This window comes from Notamacropus eugenii, chromosome 6, assembly GCF_028372415.1.
Source record: "Notamacropus eugenii isolate mMacEug1 chromosome 6, mMacEug1.pri_v2, whole genome shotgun sequence".
NCBI classification, from domain to species: Eukaryota; Metazoa; Chordata; class Mammalia; order Diprotodontia; family Macropodidae; genus Notamacropus; species Notamacropus eugenii.
In genome coordinates this window covers 209,109,829-209,134,480 of record NC_092877.1, presented here as the reverse complement: position 1 = coordinate 209,134,480, position 24,652 = coordinate 209,109,829, and the positions used below count along the sequence as shown (strand labels likewise).

General features: G+C 36.5%; 1 protein-coding gene across 5 annotated transcripts in view; it reads right to left on the bottom strand.

Moving 5' to 3' along the window:
* Window positions 1-24,652, bottom strand: part of TUBGCP3 (tubulin gamma complex component 3) — a 146,982-nt gene that overhangs the window by 57,412 nt on the left and 64,918 nt on the right. For all 5 annotated transcript variants that reach the window (XM_072621944.1, XM_072621948.1, XM_072621946.1 and 2 more), the window contains 5 exons: window positions 23,946-24,064; window positions 22,832-22,957; window positions 9,098-9,166; window positions 8,388-8,520; window positions 2,800-2,966 (listed from right to left, as the gene is read on the bottom strand). In XM_072621944.1, the coding sequence (XP_072478045.1) occupies window positions 2,800-2,966; window positions 8,388-8,520; window positions 9,098-9,166; window positions 22,832-22,957; window positions 23,946-24,064 (614 nt within the window). The remainder of the gene's footprint in view (window positions 1-2,799; window positions 2,967-8,387; window positions 8,521-9,097; window positions 9,167-22,831; window positions 22,958-23,945; window positions 24,065-24,652) is intronic.

Sequence of the window (24,652 nt, the reverse complement as noted above, 5' to 3'; positions counted from 1 at the left end):
TGTACTCGTTTTATCAACCCAATATCACTAAGCCTCCACCAAATTTGCAAATATTTTCAATAGGTTCAGACTTACGCGCACGAGCGCGCACACACACACAGAGCTCAAAGTATTTAAGACAAGGAAAAGAAATGTCTGGATAACATAGAGATTAGATCATCTATCACTAAATATTAAGACCTGACTCTATATTAAGGCTCATTTTTAAAAATTAGATTCATAAAAATTCAAGCTGTATTTCTCTTAAGAAAAAAAATTAGACCCAAAGAAGCCAAGTTGGCTATTTTGGGAGTAGCTAACAAGAAAAAAAAATCAGGAGCAATGAACATATTCTATAACATTTTGCTATTTTTAATTATAATTATATTTTCAGAAAAATATTCATATGTAGTAAAATTATTTATCTTTTGCTAATAAATGCATATAGTCCTACACTTACACATGCTTCCATATTTCAAAATAAATCAATGTCAATAAAAGAGTAAATACAAGGCTTTTCATTAGTGATCTACTAGGTCATGCTGTTTCTCAGAAAGCAACGTTTAATAGGCATTCATTAAGTATATAAAATATGATAACACAACAAGAGCATATCAACATCCTGGAGTTCTGCATTCAATTCTATTTTCTTCACCTCAACAGCTTTAACATGCCAGGAAGTTTATAAATGATCCATGATAAAACTAAAATTATTTAATATGGCTTCAATTTTTTTTAAAAGGCTGCAACATTCATGTTAAATAACCAATAATTCAGTTTTCAAAATAGCTACCACTCCTTCCTACAAAGAACAACTAGCAAGGTTAACTCTAACAAAAGAAATGCTTTACCAAATCCTATTACCACAAAAGTTGTAACAGCTAAGAGACAGGAAAGAGGAATTTAAGGTGGAACACACCTGATGAATTAGAAAACTTTGTTATGAGTCAGATGTAACACTCTAGCTCAAATTCTATTTCTTCTACTAAGACTTTATTAATGAACAAATAAAAGTTGAGTTCACACTTAGCTACTAAAAATGAAGGATAACTCTCACTAAATTTATTTTAACATTGAAATATCTGGAACCTCAACTCCTAGTCGTGAGCTGTTAAACAGTAGAATCCATTACAAACTCATACTATCTAATTCCCAGTCCTTCCCTGGGTATAAAAAGAAAAAAGTCATTTCCTTCAAAAAGTTTATGTTCTACGGGATAGCAGCATCATGAAAGCTAAAGGAGAAGTCATCTAGCAAGAGAAGACGACCCATGCTGTCAAAAGCTACAGTGACAGGAACATAAACATAGCTAGTAAGTACAAAGGAACTTCAGGAAGAAGACAGAACACTAACACAGCGCAGGAAGGTGGGTCAGGAAAGATTCACAGAGAAGTGGGTGCCTTACCTGACAGCACTGCAGGAAAACTGGGATTCTGAGAGGGAGAGATGAAGACAGTGTAGAGAAGACACTAAAGCTGGGGGTAGGAGATAGAATGTCAAGTTTGGGGAATAGCTTATTCCTGTTTGCCTAGAATGAAAAGGAGTATCATTAAATAGGGATGGCATGGTATGTTTCAGCTTAAAGGGTGGGGTTCATAATAGTCAGACCTTGTACCTATGGAAGATGGTCTTTTTTTAGCAGTATCACAGATGGTGTGGAGACACTTGGAAGCAGAGAAACCAATGAGGAGACAGAGAGGTGATAAAGACCTAAAAGAGGGTAATGGTAATCGAAGAGGAGAAAATCAGAGAGATAAAATGTTGCAGAGAAAGAATCCATAAGACTTGGAAAATTCATTAGCTACAATACATCACAGAGAAGAATGAGGATAGTTTCAAGGACATAAAACTGCCTCATCTAAAGGATGATGGTGTTTTCCACAGAAATACTAAAGTCTGAGGGAGAGGTTGGCTTAAGGAAAATAATGTTCCACTTAGGTCATGTTGAGTTTAATTTACATGCCTAAGGAACATGCAGCATAAAGTTGACTGATGCTGATCAGAAAAATCAGAGATGGATATATGGATGTGGAAATCATCTGGATAAAGTGGATAACTGAATCTATGGAGTGAGGAAATCACAAAAAGGAGAGAGTACAGACCCAAGAGCTTCTAAGTATCATGGTTGAGACTAGAACCCAAGTCTGTCAACTTCATTTCAATTGTTCTTTCCAGTAAATCTGGCTATCTAACATTTTTATTTACTCTTAAAAATGCAATAATGCAATGTTTAGCGAAAAAAAAGGAAGGGCAAGGACCCTGGTATTCTTAATCCTACCCCCAGGTTCCTTTGCAATATCTAAATTTCTGAAATTAGTCCATAATCATTCTCATGTTGTCATACACGAAGCATCTAAGTGGTTTTGCTTCTAGGGATGAAGAAACCAAGACTCGGAGAATATTAAGTAACCTGATATTCAGACAACTTCAAATGTGCATCTCTGACTCCAACTTTCTCAAGTCAAATATAACAGTGACTTTCACTGAGTACCCAGGCTTCATCAGAATCACCTGAACAAATAATATGTTTACCTCTAAAATTTCTGCTCAGACTTTATTTACCAAATACTTCACTTACCTCGTGTGCACTTTGATTTCTACATTTATAAAAACTAAGATAATATCTGAATTCTAATCACCTTAAAGATGTATGAATATGACATAATAAGACAGGAAAGCATTTTGAAAACTAAAAAGCCCTATAAAAATGCAAAGTGATATTAAGGGAGATGTAACAGTAAAAATTATCAATGACGTTTCATAAAAAGGCTAATTACCTCCTGGATATTATATACCTAAAAACATTGCATCATTACTTACTTCGTGGTATGTATCTTCCAGCTCTCCATCATATATCCAGCGGTAAAGAAAATTCAAAACAGGATGCGATACCAAACTGAGAATATGTTGTACTAGAGACCTCATATATGGATCTCCTGTTTTAGTATAGGCATGGACTGCTGAAGCGAGTTCACCACCTTTCCTTCCTGGGGGAGAAACATTAATTTTAGAGATTGAGACTGAACAATTTTAACATATATGCTAGAAAGTAAGTATGAATAAGACTGACCAAAGCAGATCACTTAATAAGAGTCTTAATTCTGTTAAAAGCCATGCAAGTAAAATATTTCCATTTTCACAACTAAATTATGATTTTTTAATACTGCTTGAGCTATTTTTGGAAGAAAAGTTGTATTACCTTGAATTATTCACAAATAGTAAATTCTTCCTAAAGAACCTGATTACATTTAATCACAAGATAAAGCTCAAATCTTTTAAAATATAGAATCAACAGAAGTAAAGTTGTTAACAAATATTTAAATTAAGATATTTAAGATGGCATTGAGATTCTGAAATTTCAAATTTTCCTCTGCACAGGAAGCATTTTTTACCTATGCTGACAGTATGAAAATAACTTTAGTTTTTCATAAGAGTGCTCTTCAAGGATAATTCAATTAATAATAATTAAAATTAGTTTCTCTTTTTATAAGAAATCACTAATGTGAACACTTTAAGTTTGCTTAATACCTGAGACATTAGGAATTTGATATGTAACTATACCAAATTTCTAAACTGTTTTAAATTCCATATAAACAAAATTCAAAGATTTGTAGATTTTCTTAAAATATGTTACATTATTCTAGTATCTATATATATTTTTATCACTTCTAAGTCAGGTTACTATATTCTGCAAGTTTAATTTTTCAAAATAAAAATATCAAATTCACAGTCTTTGCTTTTTCCTAGATGAAGAAAAACTTAATAAGTCTTTTAATTTTAACATTCATTTAAAATGGAATTTCAAAGTGTTTTTGGCTGATCAGAAGAATAAAAAGGTTATTTATTAAGCTAGTATTGGACTCCACACAGAAAATTTTAAAATGTCCCACAGTCATCTCTAAATATGTCCTTTTTCCTTCCACTTCCTGTTCACACAATGTATCTCTTGAGCGAACTGAAATCAGAATGCTAGAAAAAAGGAAATACCTCTCAAAGGACTAATTCTCATTCTGAATATCTGTATAAATATAACCATATTTCTACATATAAACAATGCTGATATTTCAAACTGAAACTTCACAGTTACAAATCACACTCATAAAACAACTACAGAAAAAGAAGTAGGTTAAGCAACCAAAAAAAAAGTTTTCATTAACATTAAAAAACTTGTAGGCATTCTTTTTTTAAACTGTGAAATTAGACTTCTGTTTTCACAGAATCTTTTGTTTTGCTAAGGATTTCTTTTTGCCATGTTGGTAATTAGGTTTTCCTGTTCCTTCAAAAAAGTTTCCAACCCCATATAGTCAAATCTATTTAACTTTCATTCATTCACTCCTTTGATAAGCACTGACTAATAACCAAGCACTGGCTTGAACAACGATGCATTAAGGAATAAAAAAAATGCAAAAGGAGAAGAACATACATCGTGCCTTTCAGAATTTACAATTCAGTTAACAAAAAAATAAACAAAACAATTTTTAAAACAGCTCTAGAACAATAGACAAGTTGTATGAAATACTATGTGGCAAAATCTAAAAAGGTCTAAGGTCTAAGAAATTCCAGTTAAAGGAAAATATATTTTGAGGTAATTCGAAGTTTTCATGAAGTTATAGGATCGTGGGTCCAGAGCTAAAAAGAGGCCAGGTAGCCCAACATCTTCATTTTACAAATGATATAACTGAAACCCAATGAAAATAAATGCCTGGTCAAAAGTCATAAATTAGCAAGCATGAGAGGCAGGAGATGAATCCATAATCTCCTACTCCAGAGTCAATGCTACTAAGCTGTCATAGGCAATGCTAGATCATAGAAGGTGGCGTTCCAGGCAGAGGAAAAAAGGAGCAGAGGTTATGCCCGGGGACATTTTATAGTGGAGAGAAGCTAAGGATTCCATGAACATGGGCTTGATCTGAGTATGGTGGTTCACGTATGTGGTCCCACTAAGCAGGGAGAGTAAGGCTGGCGTATTTTTTGAGTTTAGGAGTTCTGAGCTGGTGGGCTGTGCCAACCAGGTGGCCACATTAAGATTAGCATTAATAGATAAGCTCCCAGGAGCAAAGGACCACCAGATTTACCTGAGGAGGGGGCAAAACAACCCAGGTCAGAAACAAAACAGGTCAAAGTTCCTGTGCCAATATGAGTGGTATACCACCTGCGATTAGTCATTTCACTTCCAGCCTAGGCAAGATGGGGAAAAGGAAGGAAGGCAGGAATTAAGGAGGGTAAGAAAAAGGAAGGAAGGGAGGGAGGGAGAAAGGAAGGAATCTGTTATAGGTATTTAAGAGTACCTTACATTTATGCAGCACTTAAGAGTTTTCAAAGTACTTTAAAATATCATACTTAAAAGTAGAAGAATTAAATGTTCAACATATAATAAAATCTTCAGAGAATAAGATGTTCTGATAAAGAAAGTTTTAGGATTAAACAGTTGTGAAAACTCACCGTGGTGAGGAAAAGCGATACTCAAAACGTCTATTAAATGAAGATATTTTATAATTTTATAACTATGCTTTTCAAGTCAAAAAGATAGCTTTCAAATGAAAAATAAGGAACATCCACATTTGTAACTTGAGATAGGACTTTTTAGCAATTTATGTAACAGATCCTAATAACATCCAGTCTTTTATTCATTCTAGGGGTTATAGTTTAAGTTGCAGAATCAGTAAATATTACCCTTTTTCTCACAGAAATTTCATAAATACCAAATTTAGCAACAAAAAAGTAAATGACGCAATGTTTCCTCTAATTATTTCTGATGAGTTCAATTATATTTCTTTTTAAAAATTCTTATTAATCTCTTAAAATTAGATTATGGACAAGGGATTAGTAAGGGGAAAGGAATAAAAGTTCGTGCTAGCTTGCTCACTTTTTTACTAAGGTAGAAATTAGACCCAAGTATACTAGATACTTGAAGGTATAAAAATATTAAACTGCAGTTGCTCCTCTATGTATGTATATGTAGGAAAACATACACATACACACATATAATCAATAAACAAAAATGTATTAAATATCCGTGTGCTGGGCACTGTGCTAAGTGCTCAGGATAGAGACAAAATGAAAGTCCTTGTTCTCAAGTAGTTTACATTTTGGTTTCATTAACTGAAGTTCATTGCATCTACTTCAATAAACTAATGAAAAATGGGACTCAAGATAAAGAAATTTAAAAAGGCCAAAATGCTGATAAACTATTCAAATGATATTCAAATGATATATTCAAATGATACATTATAAATGTTTGAAGACTGGGTTTCCCTATCTCCCACCCAGGCTTGAAATACAGTGCCTATTCATGGGTTCCATCACACTCCTAATGGGAAGAGAAGAGTCTCTCAGACTCTTCACTGAGCTAGCTTAGTGACCAACAAAGAAGAAAAAGAATAAAGATGAAAACAATGAAACTAGGTGCAGCCGCTTCAGCCTAACAGGTTAAATAAGCAGACAAATAGGAAAAAATAGAAAACAAACAAAACGGAAACTTACTCTGCCCTACATCATTTTGAGACATTTAACCAAAGTGAAAGAGCCACCACAATATGGAAGCTGACAAAGCTCAGAAATCAAGTACAAACCCCAGATGAAACACAGGCGACCAAGGGCAACATTATTTAGAGTACAGATGGAACTGTAAGACACTATAGAAGATGATGATGACATTCTCCATCCTTAAGAGGCACCACCTCATAAAAAAGCAGAACATAACTAATTAAAAAATAAGAATAGAGGTAATTTCCTTAGTGAAAATGTGAGTGAGTCAAAGACCCAATTTCAAAGAAGATTCCTTAAAGACTATAACTTGAAAGTCACACAACTAACCACAACATGACTACACTATAGGGCAACGAAAGCTATCCTACACAAAGTCCAAGATAAATGGGTTCCCTCTTGATACGGAGATTCTCCAAACACTTCTCTTCAAAGCCCTAGATCTTTACACACCTGCCTACATGAAATCAGTAGTAATGAAAGAGAGACTAATCTTTTCCATTCATGCTGGAAAGACAGAGCAGATGAAAAATGCCTACAACTAGACTATGAAATGCAAGTGAATGGTCAGCTTCTTACCCTAGTCCATCAACAAAAAAATCCTGAACAAGCACCGCAGGTGCATCTAGGTCCTGAACTGAATAGGAAAAGATTAGGTGAGAGAGCACTTAGGAAATGGCATGACACTTTCAACAACCCCACACTGCTCATTATCACAAATCTCTTTAATACCAATATTCTCTTGAAACTATTCTCCTGATGGATCTAGAATAATATAGTCTCAAAGGACCACAAATAACAACTCAAGAAGCAACAGTGCCAACAAACAGGCTGTAGCATGCTACCAACAATAATTTGCATATAAGAAGTGACATAAAAGATATTATCAATAATAAGCAAAAAAGGAATGAAAATGAAAGATAAGAGATGAAAAACCAAGTGCACAACAATACTCTTGATATATTCAAAGTGCAAGAGATGCTTAAGGACATTAGGAAGATCCTTTATAAGGAACTAATGGAAAGAATGATTTTTGTGCATCAAAAATGATAAAAGAGGAAAAGATGCAGAGGTAACACATATGACAATGAAATCACCCATTCAAAGTTCTAAAGTTCTTACGCAACAAAAATTATAGAAGAAAACATGTGGAGGGAATTTCCCACGACAATGAAATCACTGATCCAAAGTACAAAAATTCTTTAGTATATAAATTTGACTAAAGCATGGGTATACACCTTGCAAAAAGATACAGATAATTACTTAATAAAATTCTTCTCAAAATGCTTTTATAATTAGATATCATTTTTCATTTCTTGATAACCAGGAATTTCTTAAGAGTACTCCATTACACTATGTTTTATGTTTCTATGTATAGTTACAATATTTATAAAGCCTCAGTCTTAGAGAAATCAGCAAAGGATGAAATAAGTCCTTCTTGTCATACTCCACACTTATCAGACACCACAAGAACTCAGGATTGTTTGTTACTAGACAAGCTCCTGGAGGGCAAATTTTTTACATTCCCCATTACAGTGCTTTGAAGAGAATTTATAAGAAGAAAAGCATGAAGGAGGTTTAGATGCAAACTAAAAGAATGTCAGGAAGAAGAACAGGAAAAAGTAGAAGAAATGAAGATTCCTCAAAACGGAAACGAGAAGCCTGATCATTTCTACCTGGATTTTATTTTACATTCCCTTAGGCAATACGGGGAAGATTCTCAAGACTGGCAAGGCGATAGTCCTACCCTATTCTGAGAGAGCTCGCTCTGCAATTTAATCTGTGCAAGAAACTCACCCTGTGGAAACTCTTTCCACTAAAGCGCATGGGCCACTTTTTGTCATTTAAATGGTCCTACAAGCCTTTTGACTTTAAAATGGAGCACGTATGAGAAGGATATATTCTAAGAAATGAAAAAAGACCTTGACAGTGATCAACCAGCGCTGCCAGGGTCTTCAGCCTTATTTTAGGATCGTACGTCCAGACCAGGAGACGACGGAGCGTCAGGCTGCTTTCGAGTCCCAGATTTACACCTTGATCATCCTCAAGCTGAAGCTGGGGAATAAAAGAGAGAGATAAAAAGGGAGAACTATCATTTAAAAAAATAAGCTAATAATGTGTTACATAATTTCCTGTTTTATTTGAATTGACTTTATGAAATCAGTTCTCACTTTAAAAGTGATTAAAGCTGTTTTTGACGTGTGGGTGAGTTTTACTGAGCTTTGTTTGCTCAGTTCTATCATTCACTATTAAAGAGGATCACTCTCTAGGAAGGGACAGAAAGGAAATGTATTTTTAAGGAAGAAAATGGCAAAAGAAGGGGTCAGCTCTGAGGAAAGTCCACTAATCCTTTCAAGGCACAAAGAATCCATGAAATACAGGGAAACAGGGCACCTTAACTATGCCGCAGGATTTCCTAAATGTGTTCCTAACATGCAACTTAGCTCTCAGCTACAGGATATGCCAAAGCTAGAAGGTTTCTCCAGGCTTCAGTGACAAATTTTACCCACAAGATTTTTATTTTTGCTGATATAAAAAAATCTAATTTAAAATATTCTCTTCAGCTACAGTTATTACATATTTGAAACACTAAATAGTAGGGAACTAAAAAAAAATCTAAATGTCATTTTACCTGGGAGTGTAAAACAGAGAGCAGTCTATAGTATTCTTTAAGTTCTTGATGTAAGGCAGCACAAAAGCTCTGCATAGAAAAAAAAAAGAACAATAAATCTATTTGGAGGATAATTTTTACAGCAGACTAGAATATTAATATACTTAATTATGTATGTCTTTGAAGAAACAGCATCTTGCATTTTCACCTTAACTCATTCTTAAATTATATTAAATTTAATAATACATGGGATTCACCTTCGTTTAAATCTTCATTAAGATATGCCATAATTCCTGATATAAAATGCAATCCACTTCCAAATATACAACTGATGGATTGAAAGGGCAGAAGCAAACTATTTTTTTAAATTTTCCTTGCTTTTTTATTTTTGGAACATCATTAATGTAGAAATTTGTTTTGTATGACTTTATGTGTGTAATGGGTATAATATTTCTTAACATATCAATCAGTAGGAGAGGGGATAGAGGGAAAAAAGGAACTGAAAATAAAAATTAAATTTTAAAATTATGTAAAAAAAAAAAGATACACCATAAAAATCACTCTCAACTCCACCTCAAAATTGGATTTCTTTACTTCTTCCTTTCCTCTTCACTCTTTCTCTTTCAAAGGTCTGCAGAACGTTGGATTTTCCACCTTCCCATCAGTAACCCTAAGGACAGCAGAAGCTGGCAGTACTGTCTGCATTATGAGTTGAGGGAAAACTGGACACAAAAATTCACCATGCTCATAACATGAGTGGGAGAAAAGGATAACCAGCAACTGGGATCTGAAAGTCCTCCTTTACCACCTACATTCCACAAACTTGAGCCCATTTTCCCTTGGATTCTATATATTCTTGTAAGAGTCACAGACTTTTGGGAGAGATATTTTGTACCAATCTTTCTTATTAAACTACCTTAAAAATATACTTTTTTAAAAAGTTACTTGAGGCTAGTTATACTGATGTTCAACTATCTTGGCAGGAAGCACACAAGAGGGGGTTCAACACAATGTCATTAGAAAACCACCTCCAATTCCTCGGGGTAGCCACTAGAGCCCTGAAGGGAAGATGCATCCTTGCTCTGAACCCAAAGGGCTCCATGACACAAAAAATGTTAATAACTCTTGATTTAGGTCCTCACAACCTCTTACCGAGGCTGTTAGAGTGGCCTCCTAGTTGGTTTTCTTTCCTAAAGTTTCTCTCCAATCTGATCCATTCTCTATACAGATGCCAAAAAGTTTTCCTTACGTGCAGATCTGAATACATCACTCTTCTACTCAATAAATTCTGGTAGTTATCTAGTCCCTCTAGGACTAAATATAAACTAGCTGGTTTTAAATCCTCCACAACCTAACTCCAGCCTATCCTTCCAGCCCCATAATACATCACCTCTATCCCTACTCTACATTCCAGCCAAAAAAAAGCAATGGATTTCTCTCTGTTCTTTACACAGGGTACCCTTCCACCAGTCTTGGCACTGGCTAGCCCCAGTGCCTTGGAGGTATTTTTTACTCACCTATACAAAGAGAATTTCTCACTTCCAGTAAGACATAGATCAAGACTTCTACACAAATTTTTCCTGATCCCCTAAACTGCTAACATCCTCTCTCCCTAACTTTGTTTTCACTATAGTTCAGTCATTTTTCATTCATGTTCAACTCTTTATGACACCATTTTGGGGTTTTCTTAGCAAAGACACTGGAGTGGTTTGCCATTTCATTCTCCAGTTCATTTTACAGGTGAGGAACAGGCAAGCAGGGTGAAGAGACTTGCCAGGGTTACACAGCGAGTAAGCGTCTGAGGCCAGATTCAAATTCATGAAGATAAATCTTCCTGTTTCCAAGCCTAGCGCTCTAACCATGACACCATGCCACTGCAGTCTCCCCCTAACTAGTTTGTATTTAAATAACTTGCATTTATGTCATACTTATACAGTTATCCCTTCCACATCTTGCCTTTCCTCTTCACAGTTTCAATATATCACAGGGTGGCATAAGAAATGAAATGGGAATTTGGGGGAAGAGTTTTGTGGAAGCCACAGATGACACACGAAGACCAGGAGACAACACAGAAAAAGTTCAGAAACTCATAAATGCATAAAATATGCTAGCATTGTATAATATCAACCTAAATTTTGCAATAGAGGGGTGGAGCCAAAATGGCAGAGTAGAAAGACACACATACTCTAGCTCCGAAACCACAGCCCACAAAATATCTGTAAAAAAGAACTCCCAACAAATTCTGGAGCAGCAGAAGCCACAGAACAACAGAGTGGAGGAGATTTCTGTTCCAGAAAGCCCTGAAAACCTCTCGCAAAAGGTCCGTTGTGCCCCGGACCCCGAGCCCAGCCCAGCCCTGCCTTGGCCGTGCGGCACCGAGAGGAGCAGAACTGAGAGGGCTTCAGGGACAGAACTTCCAGTGGCCACGCGGGGGCCCCAAAGGTTGGTGAGAGGGTCTTTTGGGCTTGCCGAGAGGGGAGTGGGGTCCCCCCATAACTCAGGCCCCCTCGGGAGGCAGCAGCGGAGGCGGCAGTAGACCGGGGCTCCCAAAGCAGGCAGGAGCCCAGATCCATTGTTGAAGGTCTCAGCATAAACCCCCTGAGGGAACTGAGCCCCCCCCCAGAGGAGGCCCTGCCCCCACCTGAGCACCTGAACTTAATCTCACACTGAATAGCAGCCCCACCCCCCCCCAAAGCCCTGAGGCTGGGAAGCAGCATTTGGATCTCAGCCCCCAAGCGCTGGCTGGGAGGATCTGGAGGCAAAGCGGGTTTGAAGAGAATATTCAGAAGTCAAGTCACTGGCTGGGAAAATGCCCAGAAAAGGGAAAAAAAAATAAGACTATAGAAGGTTACTTTCTTGGAGAACAGGTATTTCCTCCCTTCCTTTCTGATGAGGAAGAACAAGGCTTACCATCAGGGAAAGACACAGAAGTCAAGGCTTCTGTATCCCAGCCCACTCAATCGGCTCAGGCCATGGAAGAGCTCAAAAAGGATTTTGAAAATCAAGTTAGAGAGGTGGAGGAAAAACTGGGAAGAAAAATGAGAGACATGCAAGCAAAGCATGAAAAACAAATAAACACCCTGCTAAAGGAGACCCAAAAAAATGCTGAAGAAAAGAACACCTTGAAAAACAGGATAACTCAACTGGCAAAAGAGGTTCAAAAAGCCAATGAGAAGAAGAATGCTCTCAAAAGCAGAATTAGCCAAATGGAAAAGGAGGTTCAAAAGCTCACTGAAGAAAATAGTTCTTTCAAAATTAGAATGGAACAGATGGAGGTCAATGACTCTATGAGAAACCAAGAAATCACAAAACAAAACCAAAAGAATGAAAAAATGGAAGATAATGTGAAATATCTCACTGGAAAAACAACTGACCTGGAAAATAGATCCAGGAGGGAAAATTTAAAAACTATGGGCCTACCTGAAAGCCATGATCAAAAAAAGAGCCTAGACATCATCTTTCATGAAATTATCAAGGAAAACTGCCCTGAGATTCTAGAACCAGAGGGCAAAATAAGTATTCAAGGAATCCACAGATCACCGCCTGAAAGAGATCCAAAAAGAGAAACTCCTAGGAACATTGTGGCCAAATTCCAGAGTTCCCAGGTCAAGGAGAAAATGTTGCAAGCAGCTAGAAAGAAACAATTCAAGTATTGGGGAAATACAATCAGGATAACACAAGATCTAGCAGCTTCTACATTAAGAGATGGAAGGGCGTGGAATATCATATTCCAGAAGTCAAAGGAACTAGGACTAAAACCACCTACCCAGCAAAACTGAGTATAATACTTCAGGGGAAAAATTGGTCTTTCAATGAAATAGAGGACTTTCAAGCATTCTTGATGAAAAGACCAGAGCTGAAAAGAAAATCTGACTTTCCAACACAAGAATGAAGAGAAGCATGAAAAGGTAAACAGCAAAAAAAAAGTCATAAGGGACTTGCAAAAGTTGAACTGTTTACATTCCTACATGGAAAGACAATATTTATAACTCTTGAAACTATTCAGTATCTGGGTACTGAGTGGGATTACACACACACACATGCACACATGCACACACACACACACACACATAGAGACAGAGTGCACAGAGTGAATTGAAGAGGATGGGATTATATCTTAAAAAAATGAAATTAAGCAGTGAGAGAGAAATATATTGGGAGGAGAAAGGGAGAAATGGAATGGGGCAAATTATCTTTCATAAAAGAGGCAAGCAAAAGAGTTTTTACTGGAGGGAAAAAGAGGGGAGGTGAGAGAAAAACATGAAGTTTACTCTCATCACATTCCACTAAAGGAAGGAATAAAATGCATACTCATTTTGGTATGAAAACCTATCTTACAATACAGGAAAGTGGGGGAGAAGGGGATAAGCAGGGTGGGGGGGATGATGGAAGGGAGGGCATGGGGAGGAGGGAGCAATTTGAGGTCAACACTCATGGGGAGGGACAGGATCAAAAGAGAGAATAGAAGTAATGGGGGACAGGATAGGATGGAGGGAAATATAGTTAGTCTTATTCAACACAACTATTATGGAAGTCATTTGCAAAACTACACAGATTTGGCCTATATTGAATTGCTTTCCTTCCGAAGGGAAGGGGTGGGGAGGGAGGGAGGAAGAGAAGTTGGAACTCAAAAGTTTTAGGAACAACTGTCGAGTACTGTTCTTGCCACTAGGAAATAAGAAATACAGGTAAAGGGGTATAGAAAGTTATTTGGCCCTACAGGACAAAAGAGAAGATGGAGACAAGGGCAGAGAGGGATGATAGAAGAGAGAGCAGATTGGTGATAGGGGCAATTAGAATGCTTGGTGTTTTGGGGTGGGGGGAGGGGACAAAAGGGGAGAAAATTTGGAACCCAAAATTTTGTGAAAATGAATGTTAAAAGTTAAATAAATAAATAAAAAGGAAGGAAGGAAGGAAGGAAGGAAGGAAGGAAGGAAGGAAGGAAGGAAGGAAGGAAGGAAGGAAGGAAGGAAGGAAGGAAGGAAGGAAGGAAGGAAGGAAGGAAGGAAGGAAAGAAGGAAGGAAGGAAGGAAGGAAGGAAGAAAAGAAAAAAATAAATTTTTGCAATAAGGTATTATAAACACCTCATAAAAGAAAAAGAAAAAATTCAGACTACTTCTCTGGTACAAAGGGAAGGCCAAAAAAATTATATGCAGATATTCTAGATCACAGGGGAGTTGCACCCCTAACCCCCATGATGTGGAAGAGTTAACTGAATATGTATAATGTTGTCTCTCCATGATGTGGCATGAATTTTTTGAGGATAATAATTTGATTTTTGTGTGTGCATATTCTCAATGCCTTACACTGATCTTGGCACATCACAGGCACTTTAAAGAAAGGTTTGCTGACTAAATGAAGACTGACTGTATTCCAGGCACGGAGATTTACCTTACATGAATTCATGGAGGTAGAGGAAAGAATATCATATTCAAAGAATATCTGTAGCCCAGTTAGCCGGAACAAAGAATGTAGTAAAGGAATATAATGGAATAAATAAAAAGCATAGTTGGAACTAGATGCCTTAAATAGTGGGCTGAATTTATAATTTAGTCTAGGGGCAAAAGAGAATTCCTTAAGTTTGGTTTGGTTTGGTTTTTAGCAGTGAAGTTATATAGTCAAATAATATGTATTAAGTCTGCACAAATAGACTATAGCCAGATGAATGAAGAAAAAAAACATTTATTAAGTACTTACCATATGCAAAGCATATAAATAGAAAATATAAATATATAAATAGGAAAGTCAATCCTGCTTTGAAGAAATTCACCTTCTACTTGAGGAAAAAATAGTATAAAGAATGAAGTGGCTGCATATATCTGAATTTGTGCTATCAAAGATATAATCATATAAAATATGATCCCTGCTTTCAGCCCAACGGAAATATGCAGTGTGAATCAGAATAAAGCTGCCACTTTAGGAGATTTATTACTTACACTAACTGTATAGAAGTTTAAAATGTAGCTACAGAAAGGCCTAGTGGCCCTTAGGGTACAACAGGATAGATGGTAAAGCATACTCTTTACTGCCATTTCCATTAGTGGAAGCATTTCCATTTCTGAATTTGAGCTATATGATGGTGATTGTAAAGGGATTTTTAAAATGCCAAACAGAAAGGTCTATATATGATCCAAAACAACAGAGCTCCTGGAGCAGGCATGTGACGGAGTCAGTTCTGTGATTTAAGAATATCCATTTCCTAGGTAGGTGGAGGATGGATTAGAAACTGGGCAAAAACTAGAAAAAGGAGGATGAATTAGGAGGCTACTGGGCAGTCCAGATAAGAGTCGACAGAGGTCTCAATTAGACTAGTGGTAATGTGAACAGAGAAAAGGTAATGGATAAAAATGCTGAAGCGGTAAAACTGAATAAATACTAACAGCTAACATTCCCGTAACGCTTCCTAGGCTTCAGGGATTGTGCGAAGCACTTCATAATTATTATCACATCTGATCCTCACAATAACCCTGAGAGGTAAATGCTACCATTGTCCCACTTTTCAGAAAAGTAAATTGAGGTGAACAAGATTAAGTGACTTGACCAGAGTCACACAGCTAGTGTCTAAAACCAGATATGAACTCAAGATGAAAGGACTCCAGGCCCAGAACTCTAGCCACTGTGCTGCCTAGCTGCCCGAATGAATGAATGAATGATGAATGACCATGGGAAGCAAGAGAGGAAGGAGTGCTTTATGCTTACAGCACTTAACACTATGCCTGACACACTTAATAATGCTTGGTGACTAATCAACATGCTCACAGTACTCCAAAAAGTTCTCAATAAGCCAGAACAACAGCCTGAAGCTAACAAATTTAAATTTAGTAGGGATTAATATAAAGTTCTGAACAAAGATTCAAAACATCAACTCTACAAGAAAAGAGCTAAAACAGCTATTGCTAAAAAAAAAAAAATCTATTCTTTTAAAAAAAAGTTTCACTGAACTGGAATTTCAATATCAATAGTGTGACATAAAAGTCAAAAAGGCTAATGTACATGTGGCTTTCATTGACAAAACATTAACCTGCAGAAAAAAGAAGAAGAGTTTTACACTAGGTTCTTGTATGTTCAGGTCTCTTCCAAAATAATGTTAAATTCTGTTCACCATTTAGAACAGACATTGATAAGCTGAACCATAGAGGACAATCAAGATGGTGAAAGAATTTAAAAAACATGTCATACAAAAATGAGTTGACAGAAATAGTGATAGAAAATAAAAGATTAATTTAAGGCAGGCGAGAATGGAGAAAGACGGAGAGAACATAATACACTTTAATCACTTGTAAGACTATAAGTCTAAAAAGGTACTTGGTTTGGATGCTAGAATCAGAAGTTACAGGTAGAATAGTTACAGGAAGGTGGATTTTAATTAAAAATAAAGAAAATTTCCTAAAAATGAAAACTATTCCAAAGTGAGATGCCCTGATTTGGTATGAATTTAGATGCATTTAATTCCTTATCAAATTGTAAGCTTTAAAGTATTGCGTAAAGGTCAGGCATTACCATTAGACAACCGTAATTATCATAGAGCATATGTTATAGACATGTTATTATTATATAATAGTAGCTTAACAAATATTTGTCACATGAAATGACAACCTCTGAAAAGCCTGAAATCTTAATAGATGCTTAAAATGTTTTCTATAGAAAGTAAGCATTTCCACTAAAGCACAATAACCAACCAGGGTGAGGGAGTTATTCTATACCCAGTTGGGTAAATTCGTACTCCAGCATAGGCATGTGAAAGATTAAATCCCTGCAACAGAACATTCTTTCTGGATGATATGGAAATAATTAGATGAAGGGAAAAGAAGTTTGTGAAATGAAGGTACAAACACAATTCTGAATCATTAGACCACAGACTAAGGCTGAGATACATCTGTGATACTATATTAAAGTGTGTGTTTAATATCTGGGCTATTCAGCCTAAGATTATATTCCTTTTTCAGATAAATATGATAGAGGGAATAAATAGTCTCAAAGTTTTTTGCTTGAAATCAGTTTACTGCCAGTTTCTTTCAAGCCATTTGCCTACATTTGAATCATGATTTCCCTCATCTTGTGAATCTAACAGACTTGTTGTTTCAGTATCTGTTTTTTTAACTTTTTGGTAAAAACCAGCACAGAAGAGAAAGAACAAAGTTAGAAGTTTTGACATCAACGTAAATTTCATTTACGGCTTCCCATTTTTGTGTTTTAAATTTTAAATCATTTTATTTGTTTTCAGTTTTCTGCCTCCTGCCTCCCTCCTTACCCCCTCCATCCCCACTCCCTCCCTGAGATGGCATGCAATCTTACATAGGTTCTACACATACATTCCTATTAAATACATTTTCACCTTAGTCATGTTGCACAGAAGAATTAAAATGAATGGGAGAAACTATAAAACAAAACATAACACAAGGTGAAAATGGTCTGCTTCATTCTGTGATCTAATTCCATAGTTCTTTCTCTAGATGTGGAAGGTGTTTTGCTTTAAAAGTTCATTGAGAATTTTTTAGGTCCTTGCATTGCTGTGAAGAACTAAGTCTAGAGAAAAATTCCTCACACACTGTGGTTGTTGCTGTGTACAAAGTTCTTCTGGTTCTGCTCCTTTCACTCAGCATCAGTTCATAAAAGTCCTTCCAGGCCTCTCTGACGTCTTCCTGTTCATCATTTCTTATAGCACAACAGTATTCCATTACATTCATATACCACAATTTATTCAGCCATTCCCCAACTGATGGGCATCCCCTTGATTTCCAGTTCTTGGCCACCACCAAGTGTGCTGCTGTAAATATTTCTGTACATGTGGGACCTTTTCCCATTTTTATGATCTCTTGGGGATGCAGTCCTGGAAGCAGTATTGTTGGGTCAAAAGGCATGCACATTTTTGTAGCCCTTTAGGCATAGTTCCAAATTGCTCTCCAGAATGGTTGGATCAGCTCACGGTTCCACCAACAATGAATTAGTGTTTCAACTCTCCCATATCTTCTCCAACATTTATCATCTTCCTGTTTGTCATGTCAGCCAATCTGACTGGTGTAATGTAGTACCTCAGAGCTGTTTTAGATTTGCACCTCTCTAATCAACAGTGATTTGGAGCATTTTTTCATATGACTATATATAGCTTTAATTTCTTCCTCTGAAAACTACCTGTTCATAAATGACTTGTATTCTTGTAAATTTCACTCAGTTCTCTATATATTTTGGAAATGAAACCTTTATCATACACACTAGTTGCAAAAATTCTTTCCCAATTTTCTGCTTCTCTTCTAATCTTGGTGGCATTGGGTTTGTTTGTGCAAAAGCTTTTCAATTTAATGTAATCAAAATTATCCATTTTGCACTTCATAATGTTCTCTATCTCTTGTTTGGTCAAAAATTACTCTGCTCTCCATAAATCTGACAAATACACGATTCCTTGCTCCCCTAATTTGTTTATACTATCAGTCTTTATGCCTAGATCATGTATCCATTTGAACTTTATTCTTGTGTGTGGTGTCAGGCATTGGTCTATGCTTAGTTTCCACCACACTTGTCCAGTTTTCCCAGCAATTTTTGTCAAACAGTGAGTTCTTATCCCAGAAGCTGGGGTCCTTGGGTTTATCAAACAGTAGATTGCTATATTCATTGACTACTGTGTCTTGAGTACCTAATCTATTCCATTGGTCTGTCCCTCTATTTCTTAGCCAGTGCCAAGTGGTTTTGATGATTGATGTTTTATAATACAATTTGAGATCTGGTAGGGCTATGGCCTCCCATTTTTTGAACATGGAGCCTTTCTTGTTGGGGTTAAGGTTCATTCCATGGCTGTTAGTCAAACAGTTTTTGCCCTGAGCATCTTCATAATGCGCTAGAATTTTTAAAAAGCAGCCTTAATATTCTGTGCACAACCACAGTGCATCCTGGGTCATCTCCAGTCATCTTGATGAATATCTGGTCACTAGATTCAGATGGTTCTGGAGAAGTGAGGTTGGTGACCTGCACAGCCCTCCCTCACTCAAAACAAAGTCAAGTGCAAGCCATGTCATCATTTCTCTGATGGCATGGTCTTCTTCGGCAAGGAAGGACGAGCACAATGTAAAAAAAGGGGCCATCCCCTGACAACTTCTTAAACAGGTCTATTCACTGAATGGGCATTACCTCACCTTGGTTGGTTGTTGTCCTTTGTTTTCAAAGAGGACCAAAATGACATTACCATAATAAAATGAAGTTTTAGTGTGTCTGACTGTGGCTGATTAGATCAATATGAGCTCTGAATGCTCTACCACCAAATGGTCACAGACAGTCCATGTGAACATTTGGGGTGGATACTCCAAATGTGCATTGCCTGCATTTATTTGTGCTATCTCAATTCTGCTTTGCTCATAGAGCACAGCACCCTTTCTGATGTGGGCATGCCATGCTGAGCAGTCCTGTGCCAGTGTCTCCCATGTTGCACAGTCAAATCCAAAGTTCTTGAGACCCTGAGAGTATCCTTGTATCGCTTCTTCTGACCACCATGTGATCATCTGCCCCATGTCAGTTCCCCATAAAATACTCTTTTTGGCAAGCATACATTTTGCATTCGAACAATGTGGCCAGCCCATTGGAGTTGCACTCTCTGAAGCATAGTTTGAATGACTGGCAGTTCAACTTGAACAAGGACTTCAGTGTCTGGTACCTTGTCCTGCCAGCTGATCCTCAGAATCTTCCAAAGACCCTTCAAATATAAGTGATTCAGTTTCCTGGCATGGAACTGGTCCATGTTTCACAGGCATACAACACTGAGGTTAATGCATGCCTTTCAGTTTGGTAGTCAGTCTAATACCTCTTCTCTCTCAAACTTTTCTTTGGAGCCTCCCAAACACTGAGCTAGCTCTGACAACGCATGCATCAACCTCATTGTCAATGTATACATCCCTGGAAAGTACACCACCAAGGTAAGTGAACTTTTCCACAGCATTCAGAACTTCTCCATTTGTTGTAACCGATGGTTCCACGTATGGATGGTGTGGTGGGGGCTGATGGAGCCCCTGTGTCTTCTTGGTATTAATTATTATGCCAAAATTAGCACACCTCACCCTAAGTGAGTACTGAATAAGCCTTGGCCTCAAGGGTTATCTCCAGGTATCCTGATGAATATCTGGTCACTGGATTCAGATGGTCTGGAGGAGAAGTGAGGCTGGTAACCTGCACAGGCCTCCCTCACTCAAAACAAAGTCAAGTGCAAGTCAAGTTATCATTTCTCTGCTGTCATGGTCTTCTGTGGGAACGAAGGATGAACACAACAACCTCAGCCAATCCTTCAGTCTACAGCTCAAACGTCACCTTTTCTGCATTAAGCCTTTTCTAATCCTTTCAAATGCTAGTGCCCTCCCCAACAATTACTTCATATTAATTCTGTATATACTCATACACACTACCACTTCTGAGGAAAATGGAAGGTTCTTGGAGAAGAGGGATTATCTCATTCTGTATACTTGTATCTCCAGCACCTAACATGAGTGCCTGGAACACAGCAGGTGCTTTAAAAATGATAGATTGCAAGTACCAATGATTTTATCAGCACAGAGATTCCTAATAGTGATACAAGTATAATCCCCTCAAAACAATGATTCCCCATGTATATTACTGAAAGATTCATCCACAGGTGGCCAGCTCCCTGATAATCAACCTCTCCCAGTCCTCCAACAAAAACTACTCTGTCTCTGGATCAATGTTTGCAGTCTTTCTAGCTTGGAAGAATCTGCCAGGCTTGAGTTCTGACATCATAGACTCCTAGAATCCAGGGTCTGAGGCTGAATAAGAGTAGGACTCAGAGTGGAGAATACTATTATGTAATAAAGATACGCTAGGTTATAACATGTATAACATATCACTAAATGTATTTGAGAATAGCAGTTCTCTAGAGAAATAAAAAACTAATTTCTCCTGCCTTGGCTCAATGCAGCCACTATATAAAAATGAAAAATCTCCAATTCTAAGGAAGCATTTTCTTTTCAAATAATAGGAACAAAATCAAAGTTATTAGGAATAAGGTATGACAAAAGTATTTACGGATTTCTCTACTGTGATTAAGTATTCCAAAGAAATTATGTAAGATAGCAAAAATATAAAAGCTAAATTTTTAGAGTGAAAAACCACTGGACTAGGAATGAGAAGATTAGAAGTACCTCTGAACATCTGTTAGCCATGTGACTTTGGGTAACATTTAATCTCTCTAAAGCTCCATTTCCTTATTTGCAGAATAAGGAAAACAACATTTCCCCTGTCTACTTCACAGAATTGTTCAGAAGATCAAAATTCAGAACATGCGAAAGCATTCTGAAAGCTGAAATAAAAAAAAAAATCTTTCACATGGGTCTGCTTATTTTTTTTACCATGTTACCATTGTGTTTCACGTGCTTTGTATCTAACACACAGTCCAAATATACCTGTGACCTACAAAAAAACAGGAATGAATCAGGAAGATATAAACTAGGATAATTTACAATGAAATTATCAAGAGTACAATGCAATCTCCCTATAGTAAGTAGTAACAGAAACTCATAGTATCATAAAATCACAGGAGGTTAGATTTGGGAAAGACCCAAAGTCATCTAATCCAAGTCTTCATATTACAGATGAGAAAAATTAATTCCATACAGATTAAATACTCAGTCACACTGCTAATCAACAGCAAAACAACACATCTACAATATTTTGATTCTTTTCTAATGTGAGAACATTTCAATGCACAAACAGCAATTTCAAAATAAAACTACTAACACTAAACTAATTAATGAATTGTCTTAAAAATTACTTCTCTGTTTAGTTTACATTTACAAATCAACCTGGGGAGCCACTGCGTACCATAATGCATTAAATAAATATAAAGGCAAATTCAGACTTCTTTTCTACTTCACTTCTTAGGGCCTCAATTTCTTCATCTGAAAATTGATGGAGTTGGACTAGATGATTTCTAAGGCCCCTATCAACTCTAAAATTCAATGATTTTATTTTTTCCAATTTCCCTAGAGCACTTGTAATAATCTTCTTTGCCTCTATCATATTCCACCTTTTTTTGCACTTATCTGTGTATGTAACTCACTCTTTCCACTTCCCACAATTAGATTATAAACTACTTGAGGACAGAGAATATGTCTATTCTCATCTTTATATCCTTCTCAGTGACCGGGTGTAAAACAGTGGGGGGCCTAGAGTCAGAAAGATCTGAATTCAAACATAGCCTTGGATACTTACTAGCTGTGTGACTGTGGGCTACTGACTTAACCTCTTATCTACCTCAGTTTTCTCAGTGGCAAAAAAATAACATCTCACAGGATGTTTCCTGAGCATCAAATGAGATAATTTGTGTGAAAAGCTTAGAATAGTACCTGGCACAGAGCAGGTACTTAATAAATGCTTGTTTGCTCTCTCCCATACCTACCACAGTTTGCTTGAATTCCTTGAATCAGAAAAACATGAATGCCACTTCTTTGCTCAATGAACACTCAGAATGAATAGACTCAGAATGAATAGCCCCAGCTCAGATTTTTTTAATCTATGGTTCTGATATTTAATACAAACAAAATTTAGTATCTAATTCTTAATACAAACAAAAACTACACATGCAACCCTGTATTTACCTATTTTATCATTTACCTATTGTATCAAAAATAGTTTATTTTTTTTAAGAAATACTGATTTTAAATCAAATTAAGTCTTTTCCTTTTCATAGTGGGAAATTGGGGGAAGAAGCAATTCTCAAAATGAAAGAGAACAAAAAAGTACTTACATTTGTAATAAACATACCTGACCCACAAGTCCAAATGCTCGATCTAAACTCCTCTGGTCAGTGTATTTTCTAATTTTATTATGCAGCCATCCTAATTCAGCAAGTCTTATTGTTGTATCTCTCAAAGATCTGGTTAGGTTTGCCTAAAAATTCAACATACCAGTAGTTAACAATTAAAAAAAAAAATCTATGTTCAAAAACTAGAATTTCAAAAATCTGTCAAGTATTAATGCCAAAAACTTGTTAAAGGCAGTCTAAAGGAGGAATAAATTGCTTCAACAGGTTAAAAACTAAAATTAATGAATACATCATCCTTCAAAATGCAAGTAAATATATCAGTAGACACAGGACCAAGAGATAAGTAGTTTAAAGACAGTGATAAAATAGGTTGGCTTTAAAAGATTTCATTTTTAAACAGTATTAGAAAAGATAATGAACTACATGCTTTTTCCCCTTCTTGTTCCTACTCAATAAATATTTATTGAATGAATTTCTCTGTACTTCTATAAATAGTGTGCAATCCATTCTTCAGTAATCCTGCTAGGGAACTGGTAACCTGTACCCAATATACACTTACTTCTCCACCTGGCCCCAAGTCCATTTAGCTGGTTTATGCGACCAAAGTTGAGATGGTCGATTTGTAAAGGAAAGAACGAAATACTGCACTGAATGTGACATCTTCCCTTTTTTATTTATTGGATAATATAAACCAATTCTACCTGTGCCTCAGATATAATCTCCAATCAGTGGCAAAGACACCAACATCAGAAACGACTTAAATAAACTGTGGCACTGGTACTCAAAGCTGAAAGGTGGAGTTGCACTAGTGAGAAGCAAGATAGAAGACCAAGTACTCAACTAAACAAAAAACTACTTCAAACTATTCATTATGGTCAAAGCAGCTTTGAACATTGTCTTGAGATGTCACAGGAACAAAGGGAAGTCAATTTCTCAGATCAGCTCTCCCACATTTCAAGAAAGGTTAAGGGATAAAGGCTACCGTAGGCAGGGCAACCATCACATCAATTTCTACAAGTCACTTTTTCCCTAGTCCCCAAAACATATTACACAACCCCAAAGCCAGGTCCCCAGGCACTTTTCCTTTTCAAATGTTGCAATATAGAACTATACCTTTCCTTCAACTTTATAGCAATTTTCAGAATTGCTCATTTTGACGTATTTACCATCTATTCCTTGGAAGACGTATAAAATATCTCTTACAAGGGCTGCTTCAGTTATTTCTATAGCACCTAGAACAGAACAATATTAAAGGATATTTAACAGCAGAGCTACTTCATTTTAAGGAAAAAAAAATTTCAAATTATATCCAACAAGACACTTCTATCTACATGATTACCAAAAAGAGAAAACAGGCTTCAAGGAAAATGAAATAGGGTTAACAAAAATGAATTTTATGAAAGAACAAAATCCTAGAAACTAAGGAGTTTCCAAAGAAGATCATGGAATCACTTCCTAAAGATCTTTTTTAAAATAAACAGGAAAAAAACTAGAACAAATGTTTATTCTACCAATATAGTTTCCAGGAAATGTAGGGAGGGAGGAAAGGATTTAATAACTTTTTGGATACAGTTCCATAAATACCAAAATATCTGTGGCAGCATTTCTGTGGTAGCTAGAATTTGAAAACATAGGTGCCCATCAACAGAAGAAAAGCTAAACTGTGATGTAAGCGAATATTACCGCAATACAAGGAATTCAGAAAAACAAGAGAAGACTTTGACAAGAGAAGACTTTTCCAAACTTAAAAAAAAGGCAAAACAAGGGGAACAATATCAACAATAATTATGACAAAAAAAGAAAACTGAAGAGCAGTTGAA